The sequence below is a fragment of the Furipterus horrens genome, unplaced genomic scaffold (genome assembly GCF_987537825.1).
Source record: "Furipterus horrens unplaced genomic scaffold, mFurHor1.1.pri manual_scaffold_8, whole genome shotgun sequence".
Lineage (NCBI taxonomy): Eukaryota > Metazoa > Chordata > Mammalia > Chiroptera > Furipteridae > Furipterus > Furipterus horrens.
Window position 1 is genome coordinate 38,664,377 of NW_028327178.1, and position 15,065 is coordinate 38,679,441.

Below are 15,065 nucleotides of genomic sequence, written 5' to 3' on the forward strand. Positions count from 1 at the left end.
GCCACCTAGATAAAGAAAATGAGTATCTTTCTATAAAATAAAACAAACCAAAACAAAAACTCCAGTGTTAACAATAAGCACTTACAGAACACTTCATAATTTACAGACTTTCACACATCATCTCTTTCATTCTTTAAGTCACCCTTCTCAAACAGGTATTGCTATTGTTATCCTATTTTACAGATGAGAAAAATGAGGCCTAGAATAGGTTGGTGGCTTGCCAAGGTCACTGGGATAGTGGTTTGTAGAGTCTGACTTTGCATCCAATGATATTTCTAGTATGTCAGGTTGTCTTGGAGATGCAAGATGGGCTAGCTGGGGCTACACTCAGACATAACTTCTCACATTTTCAAGGACAAGCCCTTTCTCCTTACAGTAGTCCTCAAACTTAGCTGCACATTGGAATCACCTGGGGATTTTTGGCTAACTACTGCTTTTGGGCTCCCACCCCAGCCATCCTGATTCAGTTGTTATAGGTGCAACCTGGGAGGCAGGAGTTTCAAACACTTGCCAGGTGATTCTAAATTGCAACCACATCTAGGAGGGACTGTCTTTCAGCTTCTGTCTCTGTCTCACAGTGCTTGTTAGTCAAAGGCACCTCAGCTCAGCAGTGCTCTTGCTATGTGGCCTGGAGAGGCACCATACTCAGGGGTTGTCTTCTCTAAGAACTCAAGGGGCTATCGCTAATCAAGAACAAAGAAAATGTTAAAAAGTAAAAGAATCAATGAAAAAGTGAAAGTGAAATGGAGCCAGGTGAATGGGGAGAAGAGAGACTAGAACCGCGTCCCCTTACACACACACACCCCCATGATGAACAGAGGATTCTCTGATTCTGTTGAGCAATCAAGCTTGTCTACAAGCATTCCATGAAACTGGCTCCCTAATCCTGTAATGCAGAATGTGATTAGTAACAGTTTTCAGAAGAAAAACCTAAGACCTGCACCCAGTAAGAACTGCCTTTTTAAAAGGAATTTATTTATTTTTTTTTTAGAGAAAAGTGAAGGAAGGAAGACAGAGAGGGAGAGAAACATTGATGTGAGCTGGAAACACTGATCAGTTGCCTCTTTTATGCTCCCTGACCGGGAACTGAACCTGTAACCAAGGCTTGTGCCCTCACTGGGAATTAAACTCGCAAACTTTTGCTTTGTAGGATGACGCCCAACCAACTGAGCCACATCAGCTAGGGCAGGGCTGCATTTTTAAGGCTGTCACCTTGGGAGACATGGCTCTGCCATTTTCAAAATGTCTCTGGAGCCCCTTTTGGAATTGACACTAAAGTCATGCAGGAAAAAAACAAACAAAAAAAAAAAACAAAAAAACCAATTAGCCAACCCATCCCACTCTTCAAACTTTATAAAAATACTTGAATCACTGTCCCCTCCCCTCTAATGACCAGATTTGACTAAATGACTTCAGGTAATTCCAAACATCAATCTCACCCCTTAAAGACAGTACAGAATAGGAGAGTGACTCATTGAACTGTAAACACTTCATTAGAAGGTGCAGATCATCCCATCGAGAGCTCCAAAAATGTTCTGAGCCATGTAAGTGCGCTCAGGATGTGTCTTTGAGTTCTCCTGAGGGCACCTCCTCTGCTGGGGGTCACACTCACTGGGGGCTCTGAGGACTGTTTCAGTCACATCACTTCATAACATGCTGTGAAAATAGAAAGCCCTGCGTTCCAGTTATTGACCTCCAGTCTGCAGCTGGAAGGACCATGAGGGCTGGGGCAGAGCAGCGCCCAGCAAAGCCACCAGAACCAGGACCACATACACCAGAGACCACCGCCCTGCTGCCCCCCCCCCCCCCCCCCCCCCGGCTCTCAAAATACCTCCTCTAGCAATAAAGGACGGAGATGATGAATGCATCAGGGCACTAACAAGAAGAAGTGTTTATGGAGCAAGATCCAGGCAATGAGGCTGACACAGCCGCGGTGGGTCAGGAGCAAGGAGCCCCACGGGGAAAGACCAGGAGGTGAGTTGACACAAGGACAGCAGCACCTTGCATTTCATTAAAAAACCTACAGCACCTTCCATGGACTTCCCGCTTGTCCAAGACCAAACCCAGCAAGCACATGCCTCACATTCCCAACTCCAAAACAACTGTCTCCTTGTTTCCATTTCACCAGACAGAGAATGTTCTTTGGGGCTGAAGTTAATATAAAAGCAAGGAATGTATTTGTGGGGTGAGAAGACCAAAAGAAATAAGGAATATTAAAAATATAAGTATTATATTTAAGGAGTATTATATCATAAGAAGTATTAAAAATAGGGGCCTCCCTATAAAGAGTACTCCTTACACCTGAAGCTAATGTAATCAAGTATACCACCTATACTTTAGTAAATAATTCTTTTTAATAGTGCTTCTGGATGGAGAGCTGGCTGTAGGCGAGAAGAGTCTGAGTCCATGTTTGTTTCCTGTCTACACAGTGTATGATACAGAGAGATATTTAAAGAGGTGTTTACTGAGCTAGATAGTCTGGCTTGTTGCCGTCTCGTGGATGCTGGTTCATAAAGACAACATGGGACATGGGTGTTTTTCCATTGTGCCCCTTTTCATCTGTCTCACTTTGCTCACAGGCTCACAGTTTCTGCGGGCAGCCGTGCCTTTGCCAGCTGGCCCCTGGATGCTAACTGCACACACCCCAGTTCACAGAAGCCAACTGCGCTCACCCCACACTTTCCTCCTTGATGCTGCCTCTGAGGCAAATGAAGCCATAACAAAGAGTATACTTCTGGTGCTCACATCAAATCCAAGACTCCTCTCCATGAGATAAACCCCAAACCGTATTTAAAAGAAACAGAGATTATTAGACCTGGTGATTGTCCAAGTGCCTCAGAGACGCTATGGGCCACACTTCACAACAGGAGAAGCTCCATCACACCTAACCATAGGAACCAATCTCTCGAGACTTAATGTACTGGTAGGCTTACTGCAGCTGCCACTTCCCATGGACTCTTCACTTATATCATTCTACTTTCTAAATAACCAAACTGAGTAACAAAATAAGCTTGGAGAGTAGTGGGTCCACCCTTAACTGCTAGTTGAAAAACACACATTGTTCAGAGCTACCCATAGAACTTCCTTTGGTGATGAACTTCTCTGAGCTGGCCAACGTGATAGCCACTAGTCACAGGTGGCAATCAAGTGCTTAAAGTATGACAAGTTAACCAGGAACTGAATGTATTTTAATTTAAATTTAAACAGCCACATATGGGGAGTGGCTACTATATTGGACTAAGCCTTAGTGCTTACTCATCAGGACATTAGCTACCATTAATTTATAAGATAATCACAGATGATATGTTCAGTGACTTGGATTTTGTCTCCCAGTTTTCTCTCCAAAAGTGGCCAGGCCATTTTCAGCCCACTGTCTCAGGCACGTTTACATCCCAGGCCCCAGCTCACCCAAGATACTATGTTGGGAGCCCCAGGAGGTAAGAGAGAGGCAGACCCTGTAGATGGAGCCAGCACAGTGGGGAGGGAAATGATGATGTGGGGTCCACATGAGAGGGGACCCAAGCCCTGTACCCCATCAGCACCCTGGGAACAGGGCTCTCAGCCGTGATAAAAACTCACATCCTACAGGAGACACAAAGCAGCTTTTGCCCTGAAGGGCCATGAGGACAGGGCAGTGCCACTGAGGAACAGTGACCAGTATGTGCCCCTCAAATCCAAGGCATTTCAGGAGACTCTGGAGGTGTGGTGGGAGGGATGCCCAGTGATAATTAAATTGAATTTCCCTCTGGAAATTTGGGGGTCGGGGTGGGTGTTAATAGTTCATATGAAGTAGATTTAAAAAAATAGAAACAAGACACTTCTTGTACACCAAAGCAGAAGCACACATATCTGCTCCATCAGCACTTCATACACGTCACTGACGTGGTAATAAATGCCACAGCTGCTCTAGAAAATCGACTCTTTCATCAGTGCACACTTCCCCACTTTTCTCTGTCTCCGATCAGGGAGAAGCTGTCAATTCACTTTGTGGCTGCCCCTTCTTCGGTGGGTTTGAATTAAGAGCACATGTGTACATGCATCCATGGGCATAGTCACATGTCCATGGAAAATGAAACCCAACTAATCTACTTCAAAACTGTCATTCTTTTAACAGCTTTTGAATTTGTGTATCTTAAGGCTCTTGGGATCTGCAGAATATATCTTTCACAAAGAGGCTCACAAACTCCTCTAGGGTCGCCCTTGGCTAAGTGCCGTCTGAAACCTTAGAGTAACACGAACCACGTGAAATTGCTGTTACCTGCTTGTTTTGTTTTTCATGAACTGTGATTTCATACCATACTACCTAGTCTGTGATAAGGTGACTGCTCAGGCCTTGCACGTGAGTGTTAAGCAAGCAAAAGGCCCCTGATGTCCCACTTTTTGGGGAGCTGAGAGGGTGGGAAGTCACCTGCAAAAAGAACTTTGAATGGTGACACTGGTTCACTCAGAGAGAGTGTTTAAAAAATAAAATGAAAAAGAATTAAGCAGAAGTTCCACTGGAGCAGTGATAAAATCTTGATGTTTTCTTTCTAGGATCATTAAACTCTCATTAAAATGGTGCATGAAAATAGAAATATCTCTTGGATTCAGATGCCGGTGTTAACCCTCTAGTGCCAGGAGACAGAGCTGGATACCATGGACCTGCAGCTGAAAGTAATTAAAAGCAAACTGAAATTGAAAAGCCTAGAAGACCTTTTTTCCTAGATACATGTTAGGTTCAAATACTGATTTATTTATGTTCCAACTTCTTCTAAAAATGGAATGGAGGCAAGTCCAAATACCGTATGTGGATATTGTCCACAACTGTGTGTGTAAAGGTTTACATGCTGTAGCTTGAGCCCAGAGATGTTAGTCGGGTTATAGAAAACGATCTCATCTGGGCAGATGCACGTACAGGACCGCAGGTCTGATTCCTTCTCTTCCACAGCCCAGGTGACACTATGGCTCATATTTATTTAGCAATAAGCGCTCATTCTTATTCTACTTAAGTTTCTTCACTTTTGCAGAAGCCATAAGCAATAAACACACTTTGAAAACCCAGCATAGAGTTATTCTTTCTTTCTTTTCTTATATATACAAAAGTTGGATGATGGGAGTGAGAGGGATGGGAGATAATTTAAGGAGGGCTAGGGGAAGGTGTCACAGAAGATTTGGGGGAGGGGATTAAAACAGAAGATGAAAACGCATTTGAGAGACAGCCAAGCAGTAGTTATACCTTTAAGCAAGAAGCAGAAAGATAGGTTGGTTCTTTTGTGTGTGTGTGTGTGTGTGTGTGTGTGCATGTGTGTGTGTAAACCCATCCTTCATAGGATGACACTGCAATTCACTTCTTGTTGATCTCCTCGAAAGCCTGTAACTTCATGGTTGGGAATCCCCTGGACCTCTGTCTCAGTTTCGGCTCCTGCAGCATAAAGCGAACATACATGATTTCACAGTTGTGGAGTAATCTGGTCAGAGCAGACGGCCAGTTTAGATGTCTTGGTGCCCAAAGGGGGTTACCTAAGTTGCTAGTAACCACACAACACCCAACTCCTGATTTCATCTTGTGTAATAGACAACATGAACTTTCATTTCCTCTTCTGAAAGCTCACTGAGCTGTAATGCATGTGACTGTTCAAACAAGATTCCCTATTAGATAACAAGAAGTTCAAGCTAAGGCCCCTTCCTTAGGGAGCTTATGGTTAATGAACCAATATTCCTCTTTATAAGAAAAGGATATAGGTTTAAATAATTAACACCTGAGAAGTAGATGAGAAAAGTGTGTAAGGCCAATTAACTAGTTTCCAGGACTTCCCACTTCCAAGATGGGGACGGCCTGACTTCCTTCCATTTGCGATCATTTCTCTAATGATGCTTTTAACTCAGGGCCCTGGAATGCCAGCCAGAGGCTCCTCTGGGCACTTGCTCTTTAAAGGACAACAATGGGTTGAACACTGATGTGTTAATAATTTAAAAGCTAATTAAATATTAACAGGATTTCCAGATCCTTAAAATAAGAGATTTGCTACACAGAAAGCAAAGCTTGAAAACAGGATTAGGAAAGAAAATGCCACCTGTGAGCTCATTTTAATTAAGAGATTACACTCCACTGGAACTCGATAACATGAGCATTAACATAGGTTCAGAAGTCCTACTGTCACAGCCTCAGGTACAGCTGCCATTGTGGACTGGGTCTGCTCAGTGGTCTAGTCATCCCCTCACAGTGCAGAATCAATGGACCGAGGCCCAGGGTTGACAGGAAAAAGCAAAATCAGAGCGGCTTTTAGTTTTAGTCCTTCCCGTCTCACACTTAGCACTTCATCGATAAGCCGCCCCCCCAAGGGTAGCTGGCAGACAATGAAGGGGCCTTAATAATGTGGCTTACACAAAAACCTTTGTCTAAAGGCAGCTCCTATAAACAGCCAGAGAATGGCATGATTCATCCATGAGATCATTCCAGAATCTGTTTGTGTGGGAATATGCTTGGTGTGAGGAAAGAAACACAATTTGTGAACGTACCATTTTCCACAACAAAAAGAGGTGTTTCGGGGAAAAGTGGGTGGGAGGAAGGGAGGATGGACCCAGGCCAGAGAGGGGGGCATTCAGGCTTGGAGGCCCTCTCTAAGAATAGAAGACCATCAACACTCAGGAAATGGACCCAAGAGGATGACCTCATCTGAAACGCCCCAACGCCAAAAGCTGAGGACATAAACACCACATGGAAGCTGCTACTTTAGAACATGTCCCCAGAGACACCTTGCTCCACGGGGAACCTGCTTTCTCCATCACGTGGTCTCTGATACATTGGCAGTAAACTAATCTAGTGACTGTCAATCAATCAGGAATAGTTATCTCAGCGGGTCTGTGCCTCCTACACACACATCACAGAAGCCATTTTGCTGGCTTCACTAGCCTGGTTATTTTATATAATCCCCAACCACAAGTTAACTGGCTTCACTCTTGCTTCCTCCCAATCGGATCTATACAGCAAAAGTAGGTTTACAGTTGTGAGTACGCAAAATAGTTTATTCTTGTGTTATTATTTGTTAATTATTGTATTACTTGCCATACGAACAACTGTAAACCTACTTTGCCCCGCCCTGTAGAGACAGGAATGCCTACGTATGCCCAAGTGTTTCAGGAATAAAGAACATTTGGGCACTCAGGGACAACCTGAGACTGGCCTGCAGTCTCTCATTCACCAGTGGGTTGTGTTCCAAAAGCTTTTGATTTGGCTGGCTGCAACTGGGAATTCATGTTCCCACTGACACAATGTTATAAATGGAGATTAGCCCCACCCAATGCCCTTTTAGCCTATAATGTAATTGAACTAGCCCAAGAGTTGAAGCAAGAGGTCTAGTCATAGGGGTAACAGGTCAGAGAGTAGTAGAGGGTGAAGAAATAGGAGAAAGCTGAACCTCTATTACGGTTTTTTGGTCTGGGGATGACCTTCAGCAGCATTTTAAAGGAGGTCAAGTTTGCATGATTTCCATCTCCTCTCCAAACCCTTTTTTAGGACTCCAGGATCTATTCTCCTTAGCTGTTGCAGTTTGATGATTTCTTGCCTTTATGTATAGAATCCAGATCACCTTTCAGCTTGTAGGGTTTCCACTCCAGGTCCTGCGGCAGCCCAGAGGATCGGCGGGGGGTGGGAACAAGAGCAGGATGGAGGTGGTCTTAGCTGAAGGTGTGGACTAGGTGTGGGGTCTGCCTATTTAGGAAAAGTTGAAAAACTTGCTTGCAACTCACTTTGTAAGGGTAGGGTCGCCAAGCCAAACCACAAATCCACACTAGAATAGAGAAAGCAGTGACTAATGTGGATAAAAGGCAAAAAGACTCAGATGGGCCTTGGCAACTGTCGGTTAAGAGAAGAGGAGCTGGTTTAAGGCTGGGACTCTTCCCAGAAAATGGTATAATTTACAAGCTTAATCTGAGAAGAGTGTTTACAGCTATGGGAAGGTTTGATGTTACAGTTATAGTGAAAAAGACAAGCAACATCTGTTCCTCTTCTTTGTAACTGGCTTTTCATGGCTTGTTTTAAAAGGTGGGATTTGGCCACACTTCTTCCCACCAGCAAGAAAGATCAAAACAAAACAATCACCTCTTCATATTCCACACAAGTACATGCACTAGGGGGAAAAAAGACTGGAAGGAAATAGACCTAAATGTTAATGATGGCTTTGCTTAGGCGAGGTTCAGTAATTTCTATCTTCCTTTCATTTCTACGTACTTTCCAGGTTTTTGTTAATTGACATGTACCTCTAAGGAAAACAATGTAAAGACCAAATAAATGCAGATCTGAAGAAGAATTCCTAGTGTTTGTAGAAATGCACAGCTGGCTAAATCATTGTGAACCTGCCTGAGATTAGCTGTGAAATCGCTCATGACTGAACATAAATGGAACCAAAGCTGACATTTCGTGAGAATCTACTATAGATGGCAGGATGCTTAGCGCTTTCACATGTAATGCTTCACTTAATGTTCTCAACACCCTCTGAGGATGACATTATAGTCAATTTTACAGATGAGTAAATCTGGGACCAGCAAGGCTGGATAATGTGCCAGGACCAAGATGCTGCCTGCCTCTCAGCTCTCTCCCATGCACCCTCCTGCTGCCTAGCCTCAGATGCCCATCGACAACAATGGCAGGCATGGATAAGGACTGTGGTTTCCCCAGTGGGGTCAAGAGGGATGGAGCAGAGATGAGTGGGCTTCTTGTTCTTACTCCCACTTTTCTGGAACAGCTCTGTGGTTAGCTGTTTTATTTACTGCTGTTCTGTGTACATGTGTGTTGGAAGAATGGTTACTTCAGCTTAAAAAAAGGCTGAAAACCACAGGACTAAGCAGTCTCCAAGTTCCTTGTAGTTCTAGAAGCCTGTCCTCATTGCTGAAGAGTGTGCCTATCAATGAACTCATGTGAATTGGCATTACCTGGCAAATCGCTCCTCAGGTATCTTTCAATCACTCAGCTCCAGGACACAGCAAGGAGACATGGCAATGCCCTTATGTCCAGGAAGGGCTTCCACCTCCTCAAACGTGGTTTTTGCTCATCCAGTTCAGCCCATAGGCCTGCTGTTATGAAGTACAATCCACCGCTGGTAATGATTAGTGAGACTCTAGGCTCAAGTGCTGTGTTATTTGAAAGGAGTGAGCACAGCCTGTAGCCAGTCTTCAATCTGAGTGTGCCAGTAAATCCCAACATCTTCCCAACATGCGCACATGATTAGAAATGGCCATGGTTGTGTGTGTGTGTGTTAGTTAAGGAGGACCAAGGCAGGGGCTTTAATTACCCCCAGACACTGAGAGGGCCTCCAGTGACTGGGTAAGGCTCCCCACTACCACCCATCCAGTACTGACCTGGGGAAATCACCCTCTTCTAATGCTATACTAGATTAGCATTAGATGCTATACTAGATCGGAAGGCCATCATCCAGCACGTAGGCCCCTGAGTCCCCAGGAGGTGACTTTCCTGAGACACATGCATGAAGCTCTGTCATCACCCAGATGTACACCTGTCAGCTGGTGCCACCTGCTTATCATTGGTCTTGAGCCAGCAAGCCCAGCCCCAGAAGGGCGGTGGTGAAGGGAAATACACTGCAATCAAGTGAGCATCAGCACTTTGGGGACTGTCTCTGTGGGGCAGCGGCCCAAAGCAGAGAGCATTGCACCTTGCAGAGCCTGCAGCCAGCCTGCCTCCTGCCTCTCCCTCTCTCTGCTGCAGCCTCACATCTGTAAACCAATCATCAGAGAACCTCCTTTATTAGGAGGCTGTGAAGGTTAAATGAACAAATGTATACAAAACACATACAAAAGTGCCTGACATCCTGTAAGCATTGTTTGTGTTTCAGCTTATCATGTTACCTATATGTGTCATGGTCACACATAGGTTTGAGTACACAATCAGCTAATCTTAAAGAAATATGCCTTATTCTCAAGTATCTGTATCTATAAGTCAAGGCAGGGAAGAACAGTTTGAAGACAAGGACAGTTAAGCAATCAGGAGCGAGCTCCAAGCAAAAGCTCTAAAAATCACTTTGTAAATAATCCTATGGTTAGCTTAGTATAAATTTCATTGTTCTCAACTCTGGGTTGATTAATCCCCTACCCCAATTTCTACACAGGGGTCAGGCAGGCATGGCAATGTACTTAGAGGGGTGGGTGAGGATAATAAGACTTTACATAGTAAACACTTGGCCTTTACAAAAGAGTATAGATTTGTTGTAAATGTGGACATTGATAAAGATTTGGGGGCAGTTAAAGCATTCTGTAGAGCTTCTTGCCCTCCTGCCCCCCACCACAGTTGTCTTGGCCTGGCAGTTTGCATGTCTGGCTTCCTTGCTAGATGATAAGCTTGTGGAAAGCAGTTGTTACTCACCCCTGCACCCTCCCAGCATCCACCAGGGCCTTTTGCTCATCATGGGCAGAAGAACGGGCTGAACAACCAAATTCACAAGTGAATGAATGAATGGTGAACCCTTTCCTAAGATTGGCCTGTCTTTTCTGTTCATCGGATGTCAGGAGCCAAAATAAGTTCAGTTTAAAACCAAGAACAAAGCTTTGGAGTCAGGGAGGGAGGGAGGGAGGGCAAGGCAAGATGTGAGAGCGGGACTTGGGAAGCTCCAGAGCAGCACAAGAAGCCAGAAAACCAAACCGGAAAGAGATAAGGCCATCCTGATAGATGCTTTCCATGTAAAGGAGGTTCAAGTACATAGTGGGCAAACTTTTGAGTTTCCTGTTTTTACAGCTTTCTCGTGATGAAGTTGGAACTGTACATTGACCCGTCAGCAGGGTGGTTTGAGCTTGTCTGGAATAATAAGGCACATGTGGCCCAGTCCATGTGCGAAAGCACAAGGGAAACATGGGAGCTAGAAATCACAAAGTCAGCAGGCCGGGGTGGCCAGAGTCCTGGGTTCTGGTGCTTCAGGCTCTGCTGAGGGAGGGGGTGAGCTCCACCCTCCTGTGCCTACAGGCTTGAGCTGTGAAGCAGGGAAGCCGTACCACATCATTGCTAAAATCCTTTCCACCCCTGAAATCCTATGGCTATGTCCTGGTCCCAGAGAGAGCTTTAGCATAAAAGTGAAGGAATTCTCCACAGTGAAAACGTATTGGTTAATATGTTCATGAACTAAAGTCGTTTAAAATGGGTATGTATACATTTACTAGTATAAATATTTTTGTCATTTGAACAGTTGTTTCCCAATAATTAGTTTAAAAAATCATTAATTATGATAATGGCAGCTATTCATCAGTAGCATATTTGCTCATTAAAAAATTTAAAAAGCAGAATATTTCTTAATCCTGCTGTTCAATTACAATATTCTGAGTTGAGCTCACAGTTTATTACCTGAGGACTTAAGTAGCAAATGCTGCCTGCCAAAACAGGCATGTTCTATTCTCTGTTAGGCCTTATAAAGGATCCAACTATGTGTTTTGTTATAGAATAGGAACTTTTCTGCATCTTGGTTGCCTCATCTATAAAAGCTGAAAGAGTGGTGGATTTGAATTTGTTCATGTCCAAGATGTCAAAGGTCACATCCTGTGATCCCTCACACTCATTCTGCTTTTTGATCTGAGACAAATGGCAGAACAGATGAATCTACTAATAATCCTACAGCTGACCCCTCCTAAAATACAGCAGTCCTCCCTTATCCACGGTTTTCTTTCTGCAGTTTTAGTTAGCTGTCGTCCAAAAATATTAACTGGAAAATTTCAGAAATAAACAATTCCAAAGTTTTAAATTGGGTGCCATTCCCAGCAGCATGATGAAATCTCATACTGTCCAGCTTCATCCCGCCCCGGACGTGAATCAGCCCTTTGTCCAGCGTCTCCATGCTTCAGACTCTCCCGCCCGCTAGTTACTTAGCAGGTGTCATGGTTACCAGATCTACTGCCCCAGCGTTACAGTGCCTGTGTGCTAGTAACCTTTATTTCACTTAATGATGCCATATTTACCTAACTTCTATTACAGTATATTGTTATAATTGTTCTATTTTATTATTAGTTTCTGTTGTTACTCTCTTACTGTGCCTAATTTATAAATTAAACTTCATTATAGGTATGTATGTGTAGGAAAAAACAGTATATATAGGGTTTGATATTATCCACAATTTCAGGCATTCCCCTAGGGGTCTTAAAATGTACCACCCCAGAGGATAAGGGGTGCGAACATAAATGGTGAATCAGCATCAGGGGCCATACTGCCCTCCCATGGGGCAATATGTGTGCATAGGGTGTGGCTGTCACGCAACCAGAGGGCAATCCTAGCATTAGTTTGCAGAGGCCAGCGCCACCATCCTACAGTAATTCCCAGCATCCTGCCCTGAGTATCAGCAGTTCCCTGACAATAAGCCCCAGATGCAGGGAACAGGTGAGAGGCGAGGGAGCAAGACTCAGAGGAGGAAATGAGGGCCAAGTTTGGGGATGGCGAATGAGGGGGGGAGGCTTTGCAAAGCCAAAGCCTCACTTATCTACTTTTTTGTATTGATCTAGAGAGGTGGTTGTTCCTCTGGCCTGTTGCAAATCACCTAAATCTGTTGCCGGTACAAATCTGCTTTGCTATTTGCTCTGGCTCGCTGGTTAGTTTCCAGCCCAAAGCCCAAGATACAAGGAGGCAGGATTGCCACATGGTTTGTGTAATTCCTTTCCTGACCTCCGTTTCTCCAAAAGTTGACAAGGCTCCGTGGATTGAAGTGGGCCCTGTACTGTTCTTGCGTTACAGTCTTGGAAGAGATGACAAAATGCACATTTAGAAACAGCAGACAATATGGTGAAGACACTCAGGCAATACACGCACACACAAAGTAATAAGGAAGCTTTCTGGCTGAAAAGAAGGTAGAACTTTTTTTCCTTTCAAATTTACAAATATCGAATTTGCACTGTCAAAGCAAAGCAAGTTTTTTGAAATGGAAAGGGTAGCACATTATACACATAACTTTTCACCCAGAGAACTACAAAGCAAGCATGCATATACATACCCAACGTGGGCACTGTCGCGATACGGCAGCACTGAAAATATACTACAGAAGGATCTTCTGCCACTGATAAGGACTATTCTAAAAAATAAAAATAAAACAAGAACAACAAACAAACTAAATGCAAAAATTTTTAAATTAAAAAAAATCTCTAGCAGTTAAGCATTCATGGAATTCACAGCAGTATTTGCACACTCCCACCACCTCCTTTGACAGATGGTGCTCTGCGCTCCTTGCAAAATGCAACCTCAGCACAGCAGCATACGCTGCCTCCCCTTGTCCAAACGTTAACATGCGAGACTCTGGTGAGGGTCTCCAATGAGTATACATGAATCCTTTCTCCAGTGAGATTTGCTGGCTGTGGGCTGCACATGCAAGATGGAGAGACACAGCTATGAGTCCGGTGTACCCAGTGCTGAGCCAACAGTCATGCCACATTTAAACCATTGATTTCTACTCTGCAGTATACAATGTAAGATCTAAGAGTGCCAGAAACCACTGAGCAGGAAAGACACTCTGATGCCATTATGATCATTAGATTTTTTAAATATGCTGGCAGTGAGTTAGGTTCTGAGAATAAATTGAGGGAACAATTACATAATCAGTCTTAGCTTCCATTCCTGCTATAAAGACACTACTGGAAATGGTTCTACATGATGCTCTTATGCAATCAAAGGCCACTTAAAAAAAAAGAAATTTAAAAAACTCTCAAAAGTACTTATCCTGGCATTTGAGAATAACATTTGCGAAAGAGAATTACTGATGGAAAAAAAAAAAAGGAGAAATGAGTGGAAATTAAAAAACAACATTCTTTAGTGCAATGGCAACATGTCAGATATGAAGCTTATTGATTTTTGTAATCTTCCCTTTCAATGATTGAAATAATACAACCAGGGGAAAAAACAGCACTACTATACTAATTGCATCAAGGTTTGGGGATTTTGACCTTGTTTTAAAACTGTGATATTAAATTGCTTTCATGCTCAGGATGAAGTCAGATTCCCAGGCTTGGCATACGGGCCCTCTGTCTTCTAGCTCTTCCTGCCTCTGTGGTCTTAACACACACAGCATTTCTTCTTGTGCCCTACTACTCATCATGCTAAAGGACTTGCATACCCCTACCTTAAAATCTTCTGCTGTTTCATACCTCTGTCCTTTGAATGCGATTTCTTCTACCTTCTGTGCCTACGTGATACGCTTGGTGAACTATTTGTTCTTCAAAATCACCTCCCCAGGAAGCACTCCCCACCATGACTGAGTTACTCACTCCCTTTTTGGGGTCCTTATTTCCATTTCATGAGAGCACTGATCACAAGGGCTGCTGATCACTCGTTGCTCTCCTCTTCTAGCTGTGAGTCCAGGCTTAGCACACAGCCTGGGCAGTGCTGTGCTTCAGAGTGGCACCTGAGTGCCTGTCACTGGGGGACAGGACTGTGGCTGTCTGTTCATTCCACAGTGATTCGTGTCTACAGTGGCTGACAGGACCAGAGCAACATTCCCAGCTTCAGATTCCACTGTGGACACCTTTGTATGACTTTAGGCAGCTTACTAACTCTTCTGAGCCTCAGTTTCCTCATATAAAAAATAGGATAAAATTAGTAACTACCTTACTGGAATGCAGCAAAGAGTAAATGAGAGTATAGGACAGCTCTCAGAACGCTGCAAATAATATGCACTCAATAAAGAGAACCTGTTGAATATTTTCACTGGGGACTTCCTTCTTGGGTTGAGGTAAGTTTTACCAGCATAGTACTTAGACTGAGAACCCCTTTGGACCTCTGTGCTAAAATACACAGGCATGCTAAGACATGATAGCCCATGCTCTAAGGATGGCCAATGGATGACATGTGTGGCCTGTCTACATACATGTAGCATGCACACAGAAGTGTCTCTCCTCTCTCAAAGGAGGCACTTCTCCTCAGACACCACAGACCCAGCCCTGCTCACTTCTGCAGGGACATGGTGTCCTAGCCAGAGGGGGCTGCCAAGGCCCGAAGGCCAAGGGTTAAATAAACCGTGAGCACACCAGCCTGCCAAACACCAGCCTGGCTCCCTGGTCTCACTCATGGAAACGAGCAACAGAGCTGACATTGCAATGCCCATGTTAAGTTACTT

General features: G+C 44.0%; 1 protein-coding gene across 2 annotated transcripts in view; it reads right to left on the reverse strand.

Moving 5' to 3' along the window:
- CABLES1 (Cdk5 and Abl enzyme substrate 1) overlaps positions 1-15,065 on the reverse strand; it is a 105,661-nt gene that overhangs the window by 23,532 nt on the left and 67,064 nt on the right. Inside the window, exon 4 of one of the 2 annotated variants that reach the window (XM_090285733.1) lies at positions 12,954-13,031. The exons of the other annotated variant lie outside the window; for it this stretch is intronic. Coding sequence (XP_090141859.1) covers positions 12,954-13,031 — 78 coding nt within the window. The remainder of the gene's footprint in view (positions 1-12,953; positions 13,032-15,065) is intronic. 2 annotated transcript variants of the gene reach the window in all.